This window comes from Anabrus simplex, chromosome 10 (genome assembly GCF_040414725.1).
Source record: "Anabrus simplex isolate iqAnaSimp1 chromosome 10, ASM4041472v1, whole genome shotgun sequence".
NCBI classification, from domain to species: Eukaryota; Metazoa; Arthropoda; class Insecta; order Orthoptera; family Tettigoniidae; genus Anabrus; species Anabrus simplex.
Window position 1 is genome coordinate 119,700,763 of NC_090274.1, and position 27,082 is coordinate 119,727,844.

Sequence of the window (27,082 nt, forward strand, 5' to 3'; positions counted from 1 at the left end):
AGCTTAGGAAGAGTGGTGTAAGGCTTAATACATGTGCTTTATCGACTGGGACAGACTTTTGCCCTTTTTCCCAGTCCTATTTTCTAGAAATATAGCCACCTAGTTAGTCACAATTTTACCTAGCCCAACTGCACTTAATTTTTTCAGTAGTCTCCAAATATCTATCCTATCAAAAGCCTTAGGTATGTACATCATGACACATTTGACCTCTTGAATCTAAAATATCTGCTATATCTTGCTGGAATCTACAAGATGAGCTTCAGTGGAATAATGTTTCCTAATCCTGAACTACCATCTATCGAACCAGTTATTAATTTTGTAAATGTGTATAATATAATCAGAAAGAATGCATTCCAGGAGCTTGCATGCAACACCAGCCAAGATGACTAGTGTGTGATTATTGGCTTTATGTTTATCACATTTCTTTATACACAGGATGCTACTACTGCAATTCTTCATTCATTTGGTATAGCTGCTTCATACATACACTTATCAAATAAACACTACAGATACGGTTCTATATCTCAACCAACTGACTTTAGTATATCCCCAGGAAGTTTACCAATCCCAGCAGCATTTCTAGTGTTAAATTTTTGTAGATCATTTTCAATCTTTTTAAACATTGTAGATCCATGTGGACATTGCAAATTAATTTCAAAGGATTAAGTGAAATTCTCAACTGCATCAGGTGCAGCAAAAGGACATGACCATACATTGGTGACATGTCCTATGCCTCGCGAGTGATGGGTACGATGCCCATTTGCTGGCGAATGGTGTCTTTTTTACGTGATGCAGGACTGCGATACCCATCGACTAATGGAGTATACACATTCCCATGTTGCAAAATTGGTACTCCATACCATTCTCAGTTCGTCGACATTCAGCACTGTACACACAGCAACAGGACATATTGTGGACTTCAGATTAGTGGAATCCTCCAGTCACACAGTATGCCTGTGACTTCTTCATGTGATCCATGGCGACTTTATCATAATTCGCACTTCAACAACTATCCTACTATCAGACTGTAGGCGAGATGCTAGATACCTGAATCAACTTGGATGGAGCCAAGAGTCCAGGTATTCACTCTTGTTTATGCTCATCCTTTTTCTTTATTCGTGTCAGAAGTACCAACTTTACTTACAGATGTTCCTGCCTGTGGTGCCCCTGCATAGGTACCTGGATTAAAACTCCAGTACTGAACTGAACGTAGGCATTCCAGAAGTATCTACCAGTCAATAAGTTCATTCTAAGGTCATATTTTTATAAATAGATATTCCAAACTTCACCTTGAAGCCGCAGTCCCGTTGTGGGTCTATCAGCAAGTGCAACATCACGTGCATATAAGGGAGTCGTAGGAACACTCCTTTGCAGGTCCCATGTGAGTGTGTTCATGCTGAGGACAGAGCGGAACCTTGCTGTACACCAAGCTGCACTGAGAAGCTGAGAGCGCAACGTACACAATCTCTGTTGTCCATGTATAGCATCTTAAAGTCTTTCGAAGTTCGAGAAGCGAATGACAGAATTCCAAGCACGCTTGGAGGAAGCTATGGCTGCTGGTGCGACCAGTGCTGCCAACCCAGGCGAAACACTAAGCGGCCTCGCTTCAGAGTTGCAGGAGTTTCGGGAAATAATTTCAGAGGAATTAAGTGAAATGAAGAAGGAGGTAAGTCATCTACAGGAACGTCTCGACAAGCAGGACGTCCTGATTGACGAGGCAGAGCCGAAGGAACTGCCTGCTCCTTCATGGTGTCGGTGAGACCGCTGACGAGGACACGTACGCTGTGGCGCTGGGTAAATTAAAAAACAGACGGAACATCGAATTTTCTACAGACAGTATAGATCTATGTCATAGACTGGGCCGTGTGAAGAGGACAGCAGCTGAGGTGGTGTCCGCAGATAATAGGCCGATCAGCATTAAATTCCTCAGCTAGAATGAAAGAGACCGCATCTGGCGCGGCAAGCAAGCTCTTAAAGGTACTAAATTATTAATCACCGAATCTCTGACTTCCACAAGGAAAGAAGTATTGCGTAAGGCTCGGGACTTCTGGGATTTGCGGCGGGTTTCGACGCAGGACGGCCGAATTATCGTTCATTTAGAAGACGGAATAAAGCTCTACATTAACTCACCTCATGAACTTACATATGAGGCGGTTAGGTAGATCATCAGTGTGATATGACCATTGTGATGTGCATACAAAATATTATTATTATCATTAGGTTTACGTGTGTGTGTGTGTGTGTGTGTGTGTGTGTGTGTGGGTGTGTGGGTGTATGTGGTGCCTTAAGCAGTCAGCAGTCCATTTCTTCAGGAAATACAGGTAAGAAATTTTAGGTCTCAGTTAGAGTATGCCCTTTAGTCAGGTAGCTACGACATTTCCTCATGACATTGACCACTCTAAGAATAGCACACCCCTCAATCCTTCCCAGAACATAGATGCCGGCAACCTTTTGAAACAAGAGCTTTCACTATATCCTCATACTCTCCAGTGTTGTCACTTGAACAGCCTAAGTTTGCCAGCATACATTGACGAAATTCAGCTATATTTAACAAAAATAGCGTCCATTTGATAGCTATTAGTGAAAGGTGGTTATCGCCATCCATTCCGAACAATATGGCTATAACTTCTACCGCCATGATCGTACATGTTCTCTGCTGTAGAGATGACGTGAAGAGCCGTATCATTTGTACCTCATCGACCGGTGAACTGCCGAGGACGGAGTTTATGTTCGTCGAAGTAGTTGCTAGTGGACAGAAAATACTTACTGGAGTGGTTTACCGACCACCTAAAGTATCTCATTTTACCGAGTTTGAAACGCACCTACTTAACTTGCTACCAGCGTAGCAACATATCATTATATCAGGGGACTTCAATACTAATCTACTTACGAAGAAACACGATACTAAGAAATTGGAAGACTTGTTTTCCTCGTGTGAATTGACTAAACTTCCCTCTGACCCTAAAAAACATGTACATACTGCAAACAACATTTTCCGCACCTTAATAGACCTCAAAGTGACTAACAACCCTCACAAAGTGGTAACCCACAGACAAATTTCAGTACCGGCCGTGTCCACCCACGATCTTATATTTCTTGCCTACTCACTTCGCGTACCAAAATACAAACCTAGGTATATGACGTGCAGGAATATGAAAAATATTGACACATTGATGCAAAAATAAATACATGTAATTCGTTAATACACAATATATACAACAAGCATGCACCGAAAAACAGATCAGAATATCCCGCAAACCTAATCCGTGGCTAACCTATGCATTTAAAAATATGATGTCTCAACGTGATTCTCTTTACCGACATTACAAGGGTACTCCGGACCCAAATGACTATGAAAACTATAGAATAATTAGGAATAAAACTAAATAAATCATCCGTAAACTCAATTTTAAATATGTTCGCGAATCAGTAAATAAAAAGCCTAAATACGGCTAGTGTCTGGAGGCATCTCTAAGCCATGGGCATAGGAAAAACACATGAACAGCTTCAGGTAACTGACATTCCTCTCCAAGATTTAAATGAGTATTTCACGGAAGAGAGAGCTCAGTCTAATCCACTTAACAGACCACACGTAAATAACGTCTCAGCACGTGTCCCACAAAATCGCCCCTGCTTCGCCTTTCGTACCGTCAGCACTAATGAAGTTAAGAAAGTCTTGTATTCTATTATATCCAAAGCAAGTGGTGTCGATGAAACTCCTATTACTCTCATACATAACATTATTGGCGCTATTCTACCCATTCTCACCCATATTTTAATTACTGGCTCAAGAACGGCACATTACCGAAAATTTGGAAGTACGCCAATGTAATTCCACTTCCTAGAAACCCAGATTAGAAACTCCCATCCGATTACCGTCCCATTTCGATTCTTTCTGCTCTCTCCAAAGCTTTAGAACGGTTGGTACGTGCGCAAATACTGGAATACCTTCAGGCTCAAACTCTTCTTGGCCCGCTTCAATCTGGCTTCAAGAAGGGTCATAGCACAGCAACTGCCTTACTCAAAGTGACTGAGGACACCAGACAAGCGAGTGACAACACTCACACTCCTTGACTTCAGCAGTGCTTTTGACACGACAAACATCCAGACATTGCTGATGAAGCTCAAATCGTTTTTCGGTAATGTTGCTTTAAACATATCTTACAGACCGTATGCAACGTGTTATAGTACAAGATACCGCTGCTCAGTGGCGACTCTGGAAGGCAGGAACCCCCGAGGTTCTGTTCTTGGTCCCGTTTTGTTTGTCCTCTATATTAATGACATCTCCTCCAAAATTAAGTATAATAGATATTACCTCTCCGCCGACGACCTCCATATTTACAGCCACGTTAATATAAATGATATATCGAATGCAATAAGTGATATTAACTCCGACCTTCAACAACTCAGTGTGTACGCCAGTGAAAACTCTCTCCTCCTCAACCCCCCAAAAAAACTCAATCATAATCTGTTCTCAGAAATTATTAAACATCATGTATAAAAATTATGCTTTTACTCCGGTGACATTAAATGCCACCGTAATCCCGTTCAGTAAGGAAGTGAAGAACCTAGGTATGACCCTGACTGAAACTCTTGATTTGCCTGCACGCATAAGAAACACGTGTAGAAAGATGCACGCGACGTTACACCCTATGAAACGACATAAGGACATTTTGCCACAAGACGTTAAGATAAAACTACTCCATACTTTGATACTACCAATACTTGACTACTGTGACATTGTCCTCGTTGATGCGACCCGTGAACAAACTATGAAACATCAACGAGAATTGAACTCTGGTCTTCGATTTGTTTTTAACTTGAGTTACGATGCTCACATAACCCATAGTTACACATTTATTTTCTGGCTGAAACTCGAGAGGCGACGGAAAATCCACGTACTCACGTTGATATATCGAACTCAGAAGGAAAATCTACCCAAATACATCTCTTCAAAATTCCATTTAATATCCTCATTCCATAATTGTAACACAAGATCTGGCACTTCCCTCGCTATTTCCGTCAACCACTCTTCAATATATAACAGATCCTTCGTTGTGGCTGGGTCACGACTTTGGAATTCACTCCCAGCTGCTGTCAGGTACTCAAACTCAATATCAAAAGTTAGGACTGCATGTAGAGATTACCTGTTGAATACCGCTGACTGTTTCATGTGTATGACGAAGTTGTGTGATTGTGGTTATTATTATGACCTTTATTATTATTATAGTGTAAAAATACATATTATTATAGTATAATATACATAATATTTAGCTTCTAACTCATGTACATAGATCACTTTTATGGCCATATTTATATTTCCATTTACTTTATTACTTATTGTGTTCTCTTTATGCAATGCTTATTCTTTGAGTTTGTATCTTACTTTTTCATTAAGACATTGTCTCTTTCTTATTGTCTTTACGCTCCGAATTTTTTTCTATTTTATTTGTTGAACTTTGCTTTCTTTCTTCATTATATCTGTAATTTTTAGCTTATCTTTGATTTTATACTAGAATAGTACATTTCCTATATATATATGTATTATCTGTAAATTGATTATGTGGTTAAGTGTAAGAGAGGGCCACGAGCCCTAACTTCGCCACTGCTAAAGTCATTAAATAAATAAATAAATAAATAAATCGCACGCAGGGTACAACTCCATCTGACCCTTATCCGACAGCATCACGGCACTTACGTGTATATCGATGGTAACTCACTGTACTGTGTGTGTCAGGACTGCTCCGTTCACAATAATATACACGAGACATCCCCACCGTTGGTAACTGCTCTCTTTTCCATCGAAGCACCGGATTCCTTGAACTCATGTCAGATCGTTCCCTTTCTTGCTTCTTCACGGGTAACCAGTGGGCGTGTCTACGATGTAGGCACGCAGCTCTAGCCTTGCGCGGGTCGCTGTATAATCAAGTACTCCTGAGTTAAACCCGGTGACTCATCGCAAATTCCCAGCTTCAAGAATAACTTTTCCGTTTACACAAACATGACATGAAATAACACGTCTCAACATATTGAGCACATTACAATACATAATATATCGAGCTCGATAGCTGCAGTCGCCTAAGTGCGGCCAGTATCCAGTAATCGGGAGATAGTGGGTTCGAACCCCACTATCGGCAGCCCTGAAGATGGGTTTCCGTGGTTTCCCATTTTCACACCAGGCAAATGCTGGGACTGTACCTTAATTAAGGCCACGGCCGATTCCTTCCCATTACTAGGCATTTCCTATCCCATCGTAATGATAAGACATATCTGTGTCGGTGCGACGTAAAGCTGATAGCAACAACACATAATACATTCCTATCCTGATAACTAAAATAATAAATGATGTTCTAATATAACTAATGTGATTCCAATATAATTCTAATTTACAAATGACTGCAGTTTAATGAACAGTTCTCAACGAATAGTTGCCGATGACGGATAATTTGATATCGAATGATATCATGTAATTGGACTGTAGAATTCCAATCAACATGGCTGGAGAATCCTGGACGGCTACAGTGTGCGGCATGAAAGCAGCTTGGACCTTCAAAAATTGTATTTATTATTTTTTGCAAACTGGAGTGTAGTTAGTAAGACGTAAAGCGATTATTGTAATTTTCCCACTCAAACGATAGTCGAACTTGAAGTGTTTCAGTTAAACACACATGCTTTTAATGTAAACCCATTTAGTTAGCATGCTTGTTTCTTGCCCAAGTAAAGGAGCCACCGTTTCGATTCCTTGTCTCATCGGTGATTTTTAATTTATTTTAGCTCGAATGTTGTATGTTTCGAATTTAACGCACATTCCTTTAGTTATTATATTTGTTCAAGGGAAAGTGTGCCGAGTTTGATTCCCATACGGCCTGGGGATTTTATAGCTCTATTGTTAGGTGCCAAGTGATGTAAACTTCACAGCAGACAATTATTCCTTTAGTAATTTAACACATTTTCTCTTTAGTCCTTCGACCCTTTCGCAGTTTCTCAGCTCCATGAACTAACGTCGCCTTCGAACATTTTGACCAAAATGAATAAAGCATATGTATTTAGTCTTACACTATTTCCCCAGTAATATTAAAACAATTTGAATAGCCATTATCTTGTCCCAAGATCAGATCCAAAAGCCCCTGGACCATGTCTCAATTGTAATTTAGTAATTTAACACATTTTCTCTTTATTCCTTCGACCCTGGGATCGAATCTCAAACAGCAGTTGGTAGTGCCTTTGTAAGTTACGGTGGGCATCAAATGCATGCTTGTCCCTAATCACATTGGCAGTTGGGTTCAGCTAGCACTCCTGGGCGTCAAACTTGAGCCTGTAAAGCTAACGCCATTGCAAGGTTAAGCCTAGGGTTGAATCCAGGACCTGTGAGGTTAGGCGTCGAGTCGAATTTGTGTTTGTTAGGTTAAGCTTGCACTCTTAGCCAAGAACTATTTTTTAAATCCCCCGCCAAGTAAGGTCATGTGAGGTTAAGCATACACTCTTACTGAGCATATTCCGTGAGGCAGAGGAGCATGTGGTGGCGGTGGCTGGCGAACCTGTGAATAGTATCTACTAATATCTTGTTCCTTCAGTGTTACATAAACCACGTTCCATACATTCCAAGGACAGTGAATAATATCTCAAAAGTATTATATACTTATACAGTAGAAATTTGTGAGTGTTGATTTAAAATTCAGAAAAGACTTTATTATTGAACATCAAGAGACCTAATTATTGTAATTCTTGTGATTTTTGAGCAGTGATGTAGTCTCCTGTTATACTTTGTGTCATTTGCGAGACGTGTTCCAAGTCCCGTCACATCTAAATATGCCACAAACATTTAAGTGTTGCCAACACAAACAGTCCACCTCTGGATTCCTTGTCTTCACTAATTAGGTGCAGAGTAGTTTGGGGGCAATATATAAACATGCAAGCTATTAAGATAACATTTTATTAGTACAAACAACACAAAGAGTTTCAAAATCTTTCATTTTGTCACGCTGTGGACTAATGTGTAACAATTACAGGAGTTAGGTGATGTCTAGATGTCTCCACCGAGCACCTTACTGAGTTTTAATATATTTCTTTACAATTTGTTTTACATCGCACCGACACAGATAGATCTTATGGCGACGATGGGTTAGGAAAGGACTAGGGGTGGGAAAGAAGCGGCTGTGGCCTTAAATAAGGTAGAGAACCAGCATTTTCCTGGCGTTAAATTCGGAAACCATGAAAAACCATCTTCAGGGCTGCCGGCATTGGGGCTCCAACCCACTATCTCCCGGATGCAAGCTCACAGCTGCGCACCTCTAATTGGACGGCCAACTCGACCAGTAGTTTCAATACAATCGATATCTTTGATACTCTAGGTTACATTACTTTCAAGTACTTGCAGGATTACTCTCTTCAGTCATAATCCTAACAGTTCCCATCGCATTCGGTCTAGTCCCACCAAAGCTGTTCCTTGTCAGATGACAACATGGATGGGGATGTCCTTGTATTATCCATTAGTACAGGAATTTCATATAGTAAAGATAACTCCCTCAATTCGTAACAGCAAAGCCTGAAAGAACTTGCACAAAATTCACCCTACTGTCCTAACAAGCAGCTAACATGCCACGGTTTGAAATGGACAATTCCTGCAATATACCGCAAGTAGCAATGATACCAACGTCCACACATTATGTATATGGCAAAGAATCTTGGAACACTATCAGCTGTTGCGTGGCCTCGGAACAAAGCCAGATGTCACACAATACCTAGCAGTGCATTACAGTACTATGTCGAAGACAGAGGAACTACTTGAAGAAAATGAGAATATTCATATAAAAACTACAACATTTCTAAGGAACTTCAGAATTAATGGTTTAAAATAAGGAATGTGGTAGTAGTGGTGAATGATTTTTTACGAGTTAGTACAACTACACAACCATCATCTCAAAGAGTGGCTGTCTCACGTGCATGGACGTGACATATATAAAAGGCTTCTAAGATCTTTAAGACTTACTGGAGGCAAAAATGATAACCTCCATAAATCCAGTACCAAATAATAATGGAATTGAAGCAAAGTATTACAGTGAAACCTCGTTAGAGCGTTCCTCATTTACACCATTTCTCACTTAGCACGACGTAAATTCGAAGTCCCAATGCTCATCGTATTAAATCCATATAAAATACGTCACTTAGCACGTCACTAATTTTTGCTATTACTGCTTAGTACGATCATATTTTCCTAGCCCTGAAAATGTTATTTGTCATCCCTTGTGGAAGGAACGTGATTTCGAACTCCGGTAAGAGCCCTGCCCGCAGTTGCGTGATAATTCGACAAGGTCTTGAATTCTTTAAGTTCACAGAATAAATTTCACCTTCAAGGAGCCTCAGAAACGCTCAGTTTTGCTTGCCGGTCGGCAATGAAACTGCTGAATAACACTATCAGCCTGTTTGTGCTTGTATTTCAGATTCGATTCAAAAGTTAGAAATGTATTTCCTGTTTAGTTGCACAATAATGGGTAGCAAATATTTGTCGCGCGGTAGCCTACATCCGCAACATAATCGTGTGAAGTTGACCACCCACTGGTCCGAAATAAAATGCTTTCTCTAGCATTTGTTTTAGAAAGAGTGAGATATGCAATAAAACTTCGATGTTTTTATGGGCCAAATTCAAATATTTTCATATTTGTTGTTCTTAACACTTTCCGGTGTAAAATTTTAATGTTATAAGCCACAGCAGAAAAGGTCTCATATGTGTTCTCTCGTGTTTTTTTCACATCACAATAGTCTCTCCTTACAGAGTTTCGCTGTATCCGTGGATATACGACGAGAAATCCGAATATGTCGGAAAATCGTATGTACTGTTTCGATATACCTGTTGGATAATTTTTATACATTTATTCAGTAGTACGTTTTCTCGCTTACCACATTCATTTTCCTTGTCCCCTGCAGAAACGTCTTAACGAGGTTTCACTGTGTTCAAATCAAGAGAATTGGTAAATATGGCAAAGGTCTGGCTTCCAAAAACACAATTACCAAGTTACTACGAGACTAAATTTCGAGAGCATTTTCGAAAATATGACCACCATAAATTAAAGCCTCATTCGAATACAAAATATTCAATATATCACCTCATCCCTGAAAGTTTAGACACAGAAAACCATAAAAACATATTGCCATGATCGAATCCAAGGTCACCATACTGTACAACTTAAGCTGATTGCATCGGAGTATGTGAAGCACATTCTTGAATCCACGAATAAGCTGTGCTTAGATAATATTATCATCATCTGGGCATGTTCAGTAAGCCTCGTCTTTACGCTGTTTAACCCTTCTACTCTGAGTGGATCGAATCGAACAAGATTTAATATTCAATTGCGTGTAGCTGATAAAATGTGGACACTATATGCAAAAAGCCTTGTGTATTTGTTCATCTCGTTAGTAGTTATGACATGACTTTAAAATATTTTTCAGTTGATGACTTCTCTACTTGTTCAATAAATTAAATATATGATGAATGGGTTGATGGACCCATCCATTCATTTCAATACTTCCTGCATGCTGGTCACCATAGAAACTACCTCCATGACTATGGAGTACTTCAGTAAGGAAAGTAATAATCTGTTCATTGTTTCAGTGTTCAAATATGGCAGGTCAGCAGCGGATATGTGAGAAATTATGTATGAAATTAGTGAGAGTGAATATGAAGAGGAAGCTGATGATCATTCGCTGATCCTGATATTTCGTTTACCAAAAACCTCATGATGAAGATCATGTTTCCCCCGAGGGAGAAGAAAATGATGAGCTCAAAGTATCTGATAATGAAATACAAGATGACGTTGACTGTACAACAAGATGGGTACATATCTCGAAATAGGACAGAATGGAGAAAATAACCCTATTGACAATCACGTGTAAGGTACATTCAACATATACAGTAGAACCCCTATGTAATGTTTCTACAGGTACCTGATTCTTTTAACCTTAAATGGGGTATACTTTAAATCGAGATTTCAGTAGGAAGCATACCGTTTCCAGAGACCTTTGCGTGTATTAACATCCATATTTTTTATTTTTCTCAATATTTATTTCAAATAACGAGCTACTTTTATTTTTGAGAGCAACCATGTTGCACTTCCAGAGCCTCGCTGTCGCGTGGGAACGAACTCACCCGCGGTAAGCTCGTGAAGTACCGTGACACCTCGGTGGACTTCGAGTACCCAACAATTCTTCAAATTCACGGAATTCTGCGTAACGAGAGATTTTGGCAACACAGTAAATACAGCAATAAATAGTCTAAATTATTCTTAAAACCTACGTGGAGACAGAACCCCCAGGGTTAAATATAAATGAAGTTAAGCCTAAGTACAAATCAGCGTCAGATCAGTGGACTAGCTCCACGTGCCAAGGTCAATGGATGAAGAAAACCCGCTAAACACCCGGGCAGAAATAATTTATTTCACCTGTTGCAAGTGTGGTAAAATTATGAGGTTAACATCTAAATAAATCACAAGTCTGTCCGGAATTCTGGAACAAGTTTCATGAAAATCGGTCTCTTGGACGCGATATTAGCAGATTACGTACTCAAGCGTAGTGGTGTGAGTAGCGTCACTCCTACTGTAAGACTATAAAAGAAACCCCCCTCTGCATTTTTCTCAGTGTCGGTCTGGTTTCTGAAGCAGTGGAAGCTTACGCCCGTCGTCAGCAGAAAATTGTATAAGATTGATCTACAAATAGCTTAGTACATGTTCGTGGCTGTGGTCCACATCTTCTGTTAAAAAGGGAAGGTGATAGAAATTTTCTGAACTTTAGCCGACAAACTGTGAAAGCATAGGCGTCTGTTAAAATACATAGCAGATTTTATTGTATCACCTCGTGTGTGTTGGAAAGTGTTAAGGGAGTTGGGAAGCTAGTCAGAGTAGTTCTGATTTCGTTATCTGTTGAACACCTGTTGTATTAGGGTGACTGAAAGCCGACTCTGGGGAGAAGGGAGACAGTCGCAGTCGACTGCAGAACGAAGGAGGTGTGCTGTACAAATTATAACGAAGAAAGTGCGTGATTTGTGTTGTCATTTAATAACGCGTGAAAAGGCAGTATTTGTAAGATTGATGTTTGAGAAGATGATGTTCTTTGTACCAATGTGCGGCTAAGCATGAGGTCAGCTGGCGAAAATGTAGCCAGAATGCTGGAGATGACGTCAATGCAGGTCTGTCTATATTTTGTATTATGTTGTGGTTAAACTTTTTTGTTTGTCCCAACCAATTTTTTAAGACGTGTGTCGGGTTGATATTTGTAATTATCAGGCGAGAAGTGTTATAATTTTGGTCAGGGTGTGAAAATCTTTAGTTTTGTAAAATTTTCGTCAAGAAACTGTAAAATGCGACGTTTAAATCTGGTGTTAATGTTCTATGAGATATTGTCCAAAGTGAGGAAAATTAGGAAAGCGATAATGGTAAAGTAGTCGAGGCGAATGTCTTAAATTTCAAGTATCATTTGAATTCAGAAATTTTTGTCGAAATTAATAATATTAATAATATTAATAATAATAATGATAATAACAATAATAATAATAATAATAATAATAATAATAATAATAATAATGTCTACCGCGGGATAAAAATTTTCCTATGTTAAAAGTGCATTTAACAAGTATGTTTTACAAGGATCGCAGGCATTTCGAAAATTCCAGTGAAATTCGATAGAGTTATGTTTTATTCATGGGAAGTAAAATTTTGTGAATCGTGTATGTCGATGATACGGAAAATCGCGGTGTGTTCTTGTATTCTCGAGGTCCGAAAGTTGTAGTAACAGTAAAATAAAGAGGTGTATTTTATAATGGTTATTGCTTTTTACAAGAGGATCGAAATATGAAAAGGTTCTTGGAAATATAAGAAAAATGGATTGAGAGCGAAGAATTTATACATGTGGAGATGAGAATGATAGGAATACTGAAGGTGAAAGGGAGCCTGGATTTTAAGTAATACCGCTGGGATAAGGCGAGGAGAATGAGTTTTGAGACAGGCTATGTTTGCCGAGGAAGGATTTGTGAGACAGGCTGTATTCTGGCAGGCTGTAGTGTATTCCGCTAACAATCCGAAATTCGAGACGACTACTGTGTGAGGCACCGTAGATTTCTAGTAAGATCCCAAGTGAAAAACGATTCTAGTGAAGATTAAAAATCTTGGTAGTAAAAGTCGTGACTAGTTACGTAAAGTCAGTATGAATAGTAGGATAATGTGACCTCAAGGATAAAAGAGCATTTAGAATACACGGTTGGTGTTGTGTGACCGTATAAATTTATTGAATTTCGTTTCACTGGATAGTCATAGATATATATATTTGAAATTGACGGTAGACGATTTGAGGGTTTCCAATGCGGTAGTGATGATTATTATTTTTGGACAACATCCACTAAATTGTAGACGGGTGTTGGGATATTATTTTTTCTTCCCTAAAAATTCATTGCGCATGCTGAGATCGTGTTTGATTTGGGGATTGTTCGTCACGTATATTTATTTTCGAGTTCACGTTTTGTAACGAGATAGAGACTTACTGCATTTTCCGACTTGCGTTTCTTTAATAGTAAGAGACGTTGTTCCGTTGTGTGTTATTAGTCTGACCAGGTTATTACTGAAATGTCAGAGTTTGTTTGAAATTGTTGGTTCGCCTGATGTGCCAGGGGAAGCATAATACGACCCATTTTCCGCCCGACAATAGATTTAGGACGTCACATGTTATCCTTGGAGTATACTGATGATGAGACGTCCTAGTTCACGCTCGACGATAGAATTAGGAAGGTATCGTGTACATAGAGATTAGTGTTAGGATGTACAGATTTTAAGTGAGCCCGACGATAGGTGTGGGATGTCAGCTGTACATACTCAAGTCTCAGATTAGATGTTTTTTTGTTTTTGCGAAGTGACCTGGGCGAAGGTAGCATCTACAGTAAAATACGAAATATGAAGAGGGTTAGATCGGTAATAATGAGGCCAACTTGTGCGCAGCTCCAACAGCTGGAAGGTGCTCCCTAAGATATGGGACCGTTATCGGCGAATGAGGGTTGCCCAACATTGGATATCGACCTGATGGTGATTAAATATTTTACTGTAATTCTCCATGCGTGTTGAGTTAAAGTAACTTTGATATTTTATTTTATTTTACGGACTTAATTCTTTTGTCGTTTTGACGTCCGTTTCGTTTTGATAGTGTGCATATTGACACTCAATGTATTAGTGTGAGACTTGAGTTGCGAATGTGGTTTCGATTCGTCAGCCAGTAATATTATTTTTATTTTCAATCTTTGTCGTTCTTTCATCTTTATACGTAGTTGAGTTCGATTAAGTGCTAACTTTGTAGGTAGTATGTTGGGACAAACAATAAGTAGATGGATCTGTAATGGTAGTCATTGTTTAAAAAGGAAATAATTCCTTAAGTTTGTTGTATTTTTCAATGTGGACTGGTAATTTTATTAAGCGTAACATAATCATTTCTAACCTGAAAATCGGTTCGATAATAATACTTTTCAAGTGATTTACCACTTTTTAATTAACTTCAGTGTTTGGCATTTCTTCCAAATGCGTGATGAATAAGTGTTTCCTGCATTTCGCAGTTTTGTTCCTTCAGAATGATGTAACGTAATATCCTCGCGGATCATGTTGTTGGTTCCTTCCGAACAGCTGTTTGGGTGATGCACATTTAGCATCGGGATTATTTTATCACTTAAGGGTGTCATGAATGACAAATACATGGTGGAATTTTATTTCAATTGTGAATGATGTTGTTAACTCGTAGTGAACACCATGCTTTCCCATAATATTTCGCAACCTATCCAAAGCAACTGATAGTCAATTTGGTTCGATTAAGGGTCCATTCGGCGGGTGTCCCGTATCCGCAAGGGTATTCGACTGGTGGATAACCTTAATTGAGAGGAAATCAGGCGTTCTACTTGTTGAAATTCAGATTTTCCACGGATCGTGTGGATTAATTCTCAGTTCTCGTTTGGAGTAATAGGTGCCCGGTTATCAGGTCTTTCCTTTTTCAGTTTTTCAGTTTCGCTGTGCACTAATTTATTACTTTCTCCGAAGCAACTCCTCGATAATTGTGAGAAATAAATCAACGCTATGCAATGTGACTGCGTTTAAACTTCAATAATAAATGATTTATAATTTTTTTATTTCATGGATTTATATTAAAATAACAATGTTGTCGTGCCATTTCGAATTTAATAAAAGTCAGTAAGCACATATTTGCTCCTCATTTCAAGTAGTTAGGCTCTCTTCTGAATCCCATCGTTTGGTTAAGATCGTGACCGAATTTCTTCCCGCAACGACCCATGATTTAAGAGTTATATATTTGTCCACTGTAGCAGCTGTGGCCGACCAACGATGGAATGGTAAGTTCAAGGGTTCAATACATTACTTGCACAATGAGAGCAATAAAAGGAGGAGATAATTATATATTCTACACACTGTATTGTAGTTACAGTCTGTGCTTCATTTCACAAATTTTTGTCAGGAAATGCAAATCGGTTCAGTTTAACGTTTTCCTTATAACGTTATACATGATTTTCCATAAAAGAAGGGAAATATACTGTACCGGGAACGCCGCTACGAGAGAAGTCCGAAGTATGTTTGTTGAACTTCGCGCGAGGTGGAAGGTAGGCAGCCCGCCGAACGCAGTGACGTACCCAGTGAGTGACGTGGCCGTCGTAAGCCAGCTATCCACAACCATATATGGTAATGTTCCAGCTTACCCTCAAAAGTACATTTTTGCGCTACTTTATCGCTATTTCGACACTGCCATCTTAAAAACCATTACAATGGACGTCATCTGTCAAGATTTCAAGAAAATCCACCGAGTATTATAGAAGTTATAAGGGCAGATAATACCCGGGTTCTAGACACTTCCATGCGAACGTGTCCTACGAATTCAGTATCTGTCACTCCGCCGTCTCTGTGACACGGGTGACAGGAGGAGTATTGTGTGTGTCGAACTTCTAGTTGACAATCTTCGAAATCCAAGTATTGGAACTTCGGTATTTTCTCTAAGTGTTGTGTCGGGACTTTATCATCTTCTTGAAGTGCCTGATTGGGACTTTGTTATTTTCTGCGAGCATCGTGTTGGAACTTAGTCATATTGACACATTGGAACTTTGTTATTTTTCGTGTGTCGTGATTGGACTTTGATATTTTCTTAAAGTGCCATATAGGAACTTTGTTATTTTTCTGAAGCGTCTCATTGGAACTTAGTTATTTCCGCCAAGTGTCACGGTAAGACTTTATTATTTTCTTAAGGTGACATACTGGAACATTGTTGTCGGAACTTTATTTTCTTCGAGTGTCGTGTTGGGACTTTAATATTTTGACACATCGGAACTTTATTTTCTTCGAGTGTCGTGTTGGGACTTTAGTATTTTGACACATTGGAACTTTGTTATTTCTACACATTGGAACTTTGTTATTTTTTGAAGTGCCACATAGGGACTTAGTTATTCGACGAGGATTGAAAGGACTTTGAATTTTCACGAGTGTTGTGTACCACACTGAACTTGCGTTTCGAACTTATTCGAGCTTGTATTTTGTGAATCAATTTCTGGAACATTGACATTTTCCGAGCGTGTAGGATGAACTTGTGCCCTACCAACATAAACTTTCGTGTGAACGATATGACTTGTTTTCCCAAGTGCCTCATTGAATTTACGTCTTGTAAAGACAGTGAAACTTAGGGGACGTTCAACATTACGTTTAATTGTGAAATATGCAATACTTTCCAAGTGCTGCACTGGGACTTGTGTTTTTATTCTTATCCTCATTAAAGACTGTGACAATTCAGAATACGCATGTCGCGTTCCCAGAAAGCCTAGAACTTTCCAGTATTTTGAGTGAATCCATAATTTATGAAATCAGACTTTTTCTTTCAAATATGAGTTTCTTTAACGGCTATTCACTTCGCCTATTGACGGAACAAGACAGTTTCCGAGTGCTATTTATTCAGTTCATTGCCAATGTGTTTTAAATCTTCAGAAACTATGCATTAAGAACTATGGTGACTATAATCCTCTAGAACATTCCAATTTACAGTAAGCTTGCATTATGAACTTGCATTTCTACCGGAACGAAGTCGAAATCATCTTGTCCTTCGAGTGATTATTCCAGAACGTTTTGATTTAATATCTAGAGTGCAGTGACCATAATTAAAAGGTCATATCTGTTCAGACAGTGCCATGAATGTGTGGAGTGCCGTGCAGAAAACTCAAGTGTGAATTACGTCTCAAATCGAACCCAGGAACGTGTGCCAATCTTCGAGACATTCCAGAACGTCGAGACATTCCAGAACGTCGAGACATTCCAGAACCTCGAGACATTCCAGAACTCCTCATCCGAGCAGGCGTGGTCCCTGCCCAGGCGATGTCCAACGCCATGCCAGGACTTTTAGGTACCAAGCAGCCACGACACTTCCATGCTGCTGTACGAAGGTGATATGAACTTGCTTTTGATGATCAATAAACTCAATTTATCAAAAGAATCTCTAAAATTGATAACAATACCCCTCTCTGTACCAACTCCAATGATAAAGCCACTCCCTAGGTTAAGAACCATGCTCGTTAATTTAATAGCAAGCGCCTTAAAGATATGAACACATTTTAAGGGTACACTTGCAAAAAACACATTAACATTGGTATGAAACAGCAATGGGTTTGTTTAGACATATTCGCAGATGTCTTTCTAGTAGCAGCTTATTCATTGGCACGTATTTTCAAATTAAAATAGTCTGAACACACATATTCCATTACATTCTAAAGAATTGTAATAGTACCAATCCAGAGGATTGTGGCAAATATTTCCATTCTCTTATTCCAAACGGCGTCACCTAACATAGGGTTACCGCACACATATTATGAAAAGATATTTCAAGCTCCCTGTAGAATAATGATACAATTTTTACTACTAATTTACATGGAAACAGCCTTTCTGAAATTTAACAAGATGCATAAGAACATAACCTAACCTATGAAATTAGTTATACACAACACTGTATCTTCAGAAGGAGAAGTATCATATTCTTATTTTATTTCAGTACATGGTATTACAATTAAGAAATCATTTACTTACGCGTTTATTTCTAAGGAGTTAACAACTGCTGTCATTGCAGTTATTGCAAGAACATGTTATCCCGAGATGTATAGTACACCAGTCGCAGTTGTGAGAAGATCGATTCGCTCGCACGTAGCGAGGAATCGATACGGGAGATGATTGATCACATTTAATATAAACGCTGGAGTAGAGTGTACGAATACTGATAACGGATAAAAACTAACATGCCCGAATTTGCCCGTGATAATGGATGAATGAGTAAAAGGGTTCTCATTGTAACCGGCAGATATTGCACAGAATAATATAGGAACTTTTGAAGGTTATAATAACACTGTTATTAAAACGGGGGTTCTCTTCTACTACAACGGCCGCGGTTTGATGGGTATTGGAGTCCAACATCTCACTTCAGCCCTAAGTGCCCGTCTCTAAATTCCTCTTCTTGCCTGAACCAGGCTTAGCAAGCTTATAGCGTCTTTTGCACAGGTTCTTAATTTCCCATAACTAAAATAAATAGAAATAAATATTTGAGAATTTTAGCACTTCCTGAACGGTAAAAGCGAGTTTTGCCCATTTTGAATGACGTGAAATCGAATATAAAATTATATTGCGCTTATGGAATAATTTTCAGTACTGGAAATTTCTTCTGTTAAATGCAGGTTTATGCTAAATCTAGGTCACGCAAAATCGGCATTCTACATTATTATGGACTATGTTATTGCTTCGTTTACATTATGTACAACCTATATCTATAGGCCTATAAGCTCATCAAGATTTCAGTAGGTTATATTTATAACACTTCAGAGAAACGTACATTTCAATTATGTGTATTCCAGATTGGGTAACATAATGAGAACTGCCCCTGGACCCACGAGATATGCTCTTCAGAGGACAGGTGATTCCCAGATGTTGGCAGTGAAGTTACTCGTCCTTCATAAAATGCTGGAAAATACATGAGTGGAAATATATTGTGAAATGGAGAGGCTTTTTGTAGATAAAGGAAAACCTATAGGCCCATTCCTTTGATAGAGCTTGAAGCATATTTAGGTACGTATGATTTACATTATTTAGTAACAATATCAGTTCCTGTCTTTATTGCTGATTATTAATAATCACAACCAGTTGCATAGAAAATCAATACCGGCGCGCGGAGCTTCCGGCTAGCCACTGATTTGTGCTTCAGCCGAGCTCCATGATGGACGGCCCATGTCGTGTTTGTTGGAAGACATATTGGAGTATCTGGGGAATGGATTTAAATACTCCAGGTTAATGTGCTTGAAGATTAAGGCTAAGCCTTAATTTTTTTTCTATTTCCAGTTATTACCTTTCAATTTTTATTTTATTTAAAGCCATGTGAGCACTAAATTGCTGTCTGTGTGTACCTTTGAATGAGACCAGAATACGTTAATTTTGGATAATATTATTTTGGATAGTCTACACTAAAAATGTAAGTAATTTGACTTCCCAAACTCATGCTGAATATCTGCTGCCATGGATTAGTTGAAGTTATTACCATAAATTGAAGTACCAAGCCATCGATCATCATGTGACGTTACTAATATTAGGCCTACCGATCGTAGGAAATTTCGGCAACAACTTTTACGTCCACCTAATGAATAATCTTCTCAACAAACAATTGTAATTAGGTTAAAAATATCATATTAACATGTCTAGATTTTTATCAAAAACAAACCAAGAGGTAATTTGTGCCTATGAGTGTTAATGTCATTCTAATTGTTTCATTGAGATTATTGTTTGTGTTAAATTTTCGCCTCCATATTTTTCCTTTATTATTATTATTATTATTATTATTATTATTATTATTATTATTATTATTATTATTATTATATTTATTAAATTTTGGCCGGTGTATTTCATTCTATTTTTCCTTGTTTTTGTTATGTGATCTCTAATCGTGCTGTAAATTTGTGTTTTGCCCTGTGTTGGTTTATTTATCATTATGGGATCATTCTTTTCGCTGTTCTGGGGTCTTATTTTGATTATCCCTCATATACACATCATGCTGTTTCCAAAGCCCCTCACTTTAAATGTTATAACAATTTTGATCACCTGTTAAATACTCTGTAAATCCAACTATCATCCAATGTATTAATAATTATTTTTATTTATCTTATGTAACCAGGCCATTCTAGGGAACTGAAATTTGTTTCACCTGTTCTTTATTCTCCTTTGGTTCATGCTCACATGTCTTATTCACATCCGTGTTTTGTTTTTTTACCTTCCATTATTTATTTGTTGTGTCACTAAGTTCTTATCCCTTATCTTGTGGATGCTTTAATTTTGGCAGGCCTTGCCTGTTAATGATTAATGATAGATTGGCTCGGGTAGCTGTATGCTTCAGTTCGTGTAACATTGTTCTGTTAATTGTGGACCATTAATATGTTTTTCCCTTGTAATATTGTAATTGGTTTGGGAAATTTTTCTACCATTTATTATTGTCATTTAAATTGATTTATTTATACATGTGATTTTATTTGCTGTTCGAGTCACATTTTGAGTTTGCTTGTGTCTGTGTTTCCGTAATTGCTTAAACATTCATGTAAGAATGAATTGAAACAAAGTTCAATTTAATCAGATTAATACTTAGTTACTGGCCGGTATTCTATTTTTTTAGAAAGGTATATCTTAAAATTAAATATTAATTTTTTTAAATGGTCTCAGGTTCACAGTAATAATCTAGAAAAGTATCGACCTTTCAGTATCCTTATTGTTTTATAGAATTGGTTAACTTTTATATTATTTAGTAACTTATTTAAAGTTATTAGTTATCAAATTTCTTGTAATTTTATTCATTTAAAATGGTAATTCAATTGTAGATATTCATGAAATTTAAATCTATATTCATTAAGTAAATATTTAATTCCAATTCTAATTGTATCTCTTCATTTGGTAGTGCTGGTTACTTCGACTTGGCAACTAGTTAAGTGGTAATTTAAGATCTTGCCCTCTTAACTGTCTATTATCCTGGGCCCCTTCCATGCTTTATGTTCATATGCTGCTGCTGCAAATAAGTAATTTTGTGCTTTGATGTTGTTTCTTGTTGTTTTACTGTATTCATATTTGTGTCCTTGGCCCACTGCAAAATGGGCATTGAAATACCCCATAACAACATAGTCATACTGAAAGAAGATGACACACAGGCTATGAAGTGGTTGATGGCAGTGATCAAATGGGTATCCTGGTTGTGACGGATTCATTCATGTAACGAATGTTCAGGTGAGTAACGGTCAACATACAAGGACTATTCACAAACAGTATCCATTATGAAGTATGAAACGGAAAGGCTCTCATTCGTGAAGCATTTATTTATTCATTGCAAGTTTAAGTAATACTATGTCACACTACACTAGTAACACCACAGACCATATTAGGAAGAATAAGAATATTTTTTGCTTGCCACGAGATGGCTACAATATGTGTAGTATAAAAGTGATAGCTCATAGTAAGCAAACATATCCCATGCAACTTATACCTACAAATAATTGTATTATCTAGAAATCAATAATTAATATAATCAATAAGATTACATAGGTGTTTCATTTGGATGCATCAAGTAAAGTATCTAGTAAGAGTAAAAAAAAATTATCTGATAGCAACTCTGTGTTCGAAAATATTTACGAAGTCAAAAGTATTAGTAAGAATGATACCAGGCCACAAGTGATAACACGGTACTGGTCTTTCGGGTAATCCTAACTGCTACACAATACATAAAGCAAGATCGTGGAACAACTTGAAGGAAAATGAAAATTAGCCAAGTAAACAGTCAATCTCATAAAAAAGTATATTTTCCATAGGACTATCAATCGTATGCATTGAAATGAAGGGTTAACAACTGATATCTGTTGAGCCATTTTTAAACTATTTTCATTACCTGTAGATGGATTATCAAATTATGTACATTACCTCAAGAGTATTTTCCTGTGTTGACCCTGGCTCTGTTAACTCTGATTTAACTTCATTTTTCAGAACTACCATATCTGATACATGTTCAATATTTTCCTGTGGAAAATAAGGCATATTAGGTATGCATATAACACGTATCTACAAATACAGTCACCAACAAATGAACATGATAATTCATTACCTGCCAGTGTTACAGTTACTTTCAAAATTTCACTAATGTTTAAGAAAGATTTCTAGCGGCAGAAGATTGTTAATACCAAAGTCTGTACTGAGAATGGGCTCACTATCCTTCCTCGCTCCTTATGTCAGAGAAAGAATGGGACTGAAAACCAAATATAAAATTAGATATACTTTCTAGTCATATCAGAAGATATCCTAGAAGAGATGGAATTGGGGCCATCTCGCACAGAATTTGGAAGGATGCTGCCATAGTCATTAACACTAAATCGTATGTACTGTATCGGGAAAATATACGGAATAAGGAATAAGGGCTTGAGATTCAACAAAGGGGTGAACGGATCTTATGGAGCAGATACAGAGAGATGTATTCGCTGATCGAAATAATAGCTGATTTTGAAGACAAAATTTATTCATTTCATTGAGTAGGACTTGCATTTTCCCTGTTATTTGCTTCATCAAAAAATACTTTAATAAACGGACTCAATTTCGTCTTGAAGTTTTAATATCAAATTAATTGTGGCGAATGTCTGTCATTCCTAAATGAATTTCATTTCAAAGTACAACCTCTTCCTTTAAAAATTCTTAAAATTCTTTCTTGAACTCGTTTGAATTATGGGAAAAGAGAAAATTATTGAATTTAAATTAAGTTTCCTTCACTTGACAATATGGAAAATTTCCCTACAGTGTTTTCTAAATGATTAACACTTAAAATTGTGCAAGTCTCCACTAGACTCTCTTTAAACATTTAACACTTAAAAGGATATCGCAAAGAGATTCGTCTTACAAAGTTCGATCTTATAATTTCTTTACGAATAGAAGTTTAAATATTCTGATAATACTGTTGGAATATTATGATTTCCAGTAAGAGTGAATAAACTGTTTGTTGAACTGCTATCTAAACCACTGATTCTAATATTCCACCAAAGATAGTCTTGTGGAATTCAAAAAGAGTCCGAAAAACACTCATATCAACAATAATCTGGAATTCAGGAATGGTTTGTGAAGATATGCGGTTCAGCGAATAGCATGTTTGACAGCCGGTGTCGTGATGTCATCACCCATGGTACCACGTTAAACTCCCTAGTTGAGACCACGTCCCATGTCCCATGTCATCAATCCCACATTGACAGGTAGACATGAATATAATTGACACTCAGGTTTTAACGCGTTTTTGGCTGGATATACAACACGAAACAGTTCAACTGACTAGTAAAAATTACCGAGCGTCTTATCTGACCTGCTTCAGACTACGAACACAGTATCGTCTTAAGTGCACACCAGCAGTAAATTGCTGATAATTATTGTTCTGAAAATCGTCGTTTAAAATAGCAGTGGGACGATATGTACAAGTGTTTTCACTCTGAGATCACAGTCTATTCAAATGACGGAATGTTGTATCTAGCGATTGTTTACAAGTCCTGATTGCGGTACTACATCACGCACTCGCGACGAAAGATTCAATACGTTGATAGTTCAAAATTGTCATTAGACGTGTATATTAAAGCACTATTATGAGATAGCCTGCTTTAGTAAACGAGACATTATTTTACAAGAAAATGTCCTTAACTTGCACACGTTTATTAGTTGTAAATGTTTTAAGTTATTCTGTCTAGAAGAAAATTATAAGTTTTATATAGTCCAGTTCACTCGAGTTAAAGTCCAAAATGTAAGGTAAGTTACTATCACCAGCACTGTTAAACACTTTAAAAATGATGAGATTACCAAGTTGTAGTAATAATTTAAAAAATTCTAAGTCCGACACTGTTCACTGGACTACAAGTCCGAAGATAATTGAAGCAGAGTACGTGATTGCTGTTCCTTTATATCGTGCAGCTGTGTTAGCTTTCCTCCCCTTCTGATAAAATTCCATTTTTTACTGTGGAATAACTTTTAAATCCGTGGGCCAATTTTAATAAAATTTCCACATGTTGATGTTTAAATCATGGACTACAAGATCGTGTATGTCATTATTTGATATCTCCACGGGATAAAATGTTAGTGAAAGTACTTCTCGTATGTTCTAAAGCAATCATGCGTTGTTCACGTGATCATGACGTCAATCTCCAACGTGGAAGTTCTGACGTTAATAGCTCGCTGTTTGCCTGCCTGAGCCGTGCCGTTGCAGTTCTTCGCACGTCGGGCCGTATCGTTGCAGTTAATTGACATTACACAATAATGTTCCAGGCCGTTAATGCTTCCTAGTACATATTCCTCCCTCAGTGGCTAAAGAAAACTCGAAGGATTTCCTTTTGCTCGTTTTTGTTTCTGGACATATATCTTGAGGTTGGAGACCTTGTATATACCCCCTAGGGTAACATCCATCCTTGCTATCGTCTGATGATGTCTTTCAATAGAGGAGGACGATCATATTCGAGAACCCATATCTCGTTGAAGACGCGAGCCTCAAGATATAACCTAATACGAACGTTAGACTTGCGAACAATTGCCAGTGGGTTGATATAAGGCGTAACGCAAGGCGAAATGTTGTCATCTTCCTTCATTTGCTGGATAAGGACTTTAGCTTCGTCTCTAAACTTGTTCGGAATCGGATACGGCTTTCTATTATAAGGGGAACGATCAGTTACAATAAGGTGATATACGAAACCCTTAATTTCAACGAGTTGGTCATCAAATACACTTCGATAGATATTGAATACCTCTTGTCCAGCTTTCCCTAATCCGGCTACGAGTCCTGGGTCTTCAGCCACACTGGATAAGGATATAAAATTCTAGGGACCGACTATGGAGTTTTCGTCAAGTACGGACTCTTCTTTGTCCAATTCTGGTTCACCCTTCGTAACAACCATTGCTTCGGCTAGTGCATCCTCGCATTCAGCGGGTAGTACATAGTCACGACTGACCTCTCCGGCAGGGGTTCCAATCTCTTCAGTCTCTATGTCCCCATGATCCACCAGCTGTAGCTCTAGAGAATCAGCATTGCTCAAACTTACAAGATCAGCGTCGTAATTTATGGTTCCTCTATATTTTATCATAAAGTCTGACCCTAAAGTAATATTATAGTTGATACGTGCTATTACAAGAAAAATATGCTCAAATGACTTTCCACTGATGTAAAATTCTACGAAAGTTTGCATCCTACATTTGATATTTTATCTGGAATTATTCCTTGGACCTTCAGTTATGCAACTGGCATTAGCAAAATGTCGTTATTATTCTTAAAAGATTCAATCAGTTTGTTAGATATAAGTGAGGATTGCGTTCCAGAGTCAATTAAAGTGATTACATTTAATATCATGACTAGACTTCTCTTGTGCTCTGATATGCTGCTGGTATTCCAACGAAGTTGCTCCAGGGTCATCGTTAGGTTTGATTCTTTCTCTGGCGTATTCTCTCGTTTCTTTCCACCTGCATTCTAGGTCTTCTCTTCTATAATACTTTTTTCTTCTGGAGCTTCCTCCTGTTTTCTCCAAGAAGGTCTGTTCCTATAGGGAACATCACCACGATTCTGGCGTCTTGGAAATCCACGATACCTACTGAGAGAGGTTGTGTTATTCCGCCTCTCTTCTCTCGGTTTTACGTTCTCTCAATCAGGCGTCCTAATCTCGGCAGAATTGGTAGAAATATCTTTAGTCCTGCCCCCTTTAGGAGTTAACTGGTTGTTAGCAGTATTAGGTCTCCTTATTGTGGCATCTAAGTGTTCTATGGTCCGAATGTTAGCAGTTACAAGTATCTCCTGATGGGACGGGAATTGCAAAGTCATGATCTGGATAAGCTCTTTATCCGGCAGTGGAGCATCCAGAAATTGCATTTTCTTAAGTTGTATGAGAAGATAATCACAGTATCGGGACGTATTGACTGAAGAATTATACTTTCTGGAGTATAATTGCACTTTTATAAGATGTTGGGTTTCCGTATCCAAAAAACAGTTTAGAACAGCTTTCCTAAAATCCTCGTAGGTATCAAAACTACTCTTAAATGCGATGAACCACGAGAGAACTCTGCCTTCCAGTAACTTAGAGACTGTAAATAATCTTCAAAAGTTTCGTAAAATTTCCCGGGCTGTGTACACAACTCGTCCGGAAAATTTAGTTGGTTTGTCGTCTTGGATCTTAATAAGAGTTGCTGTATATGACATATCCTTTTAAGTAGCACGGCTTGATGAAAATGATAGGTTTTCCTTTTGCTTAATTTGTGTCATCTCTTTTTTACTTTAGACTGAAATACAGTGTCTCAGGTTTTGATTTCAGCTTGTAGAGATCATTAACATTTCTGTTATTTGTGTTTTCTAACTGTCCAGTGAAACGCTTATCAAATTCTCCTTGGGTAGTTTTAATAAGTCGTATTTCGTTATTGATTTTACTAATATCATACTTAAATGATTCACTGAATTTTTTCTGAATTTGGGCCATTTTAATCTGACCTTGCAATATGTGGCTGTGTGATTCTTGAAATTCAGATATGAGTTCCTTTAATTCGGAAGCGAACGATTGAACTGATAGAAGAACTGTTCTAATGTCACAATCTACAGACTCTATTGATTTATTGACTTGTTTTATATGGCGTGGCTCAGGCTATGAAGCCTGCGGTTATGCCAGACCATCTTATATGCGCTACATCCTGTGCTCTAATTTCTTCCTTGAGAATTTCAAGATTCTCAAGAAATAGGGTTTTTATTCACTGAGTTTGGCTTCTACTTTACCACTGGAGTCAGAATATCTCTTCTCAATTCATGCACCTGCTTCCTTGAATCTTTGCTCTAAGTTGGTATTTGATTCATTGAGCATATTGTTAATGGTATTGTCTGCTTCAGCAAACCTCCTCTCTAGAGCGGATTGACCTTCCACAAACCTAGGCTCCATCGTTTCACTGGTGTTAATTTCTTGGATGGCTAATTCTTCCATCTCAGCATTGGATTGATCAATTTTAATATTTAACTGTGTGCTGGACACCACCAT

The 27,082-nt window shown here is 37.9% G+C and overlaps 1 protein-coding gene across 1 annotated transcript in view; it reads right to left on the minus strand.

Moving 5' to 3' along the window:
• Positions 1–27,082, minus strand: part of LOC137502361 (gastrula zinc finger protein XlCGF57.1-like) — a 53,582-nt gene that overhangs the window by 22,961 nt on the left and 3,539 nt on the right. The window contains exon 2 of the mRNA XM_068229372.1: positions 21,987–22,082. Within this exon, the coding sequence (XP_068085473.1) occupies positions 21,987–22,082 (96 nt within the window). The remainder of the gene's footprint in view (positions 1–21,986; positions 22,083–27,082) is intronic.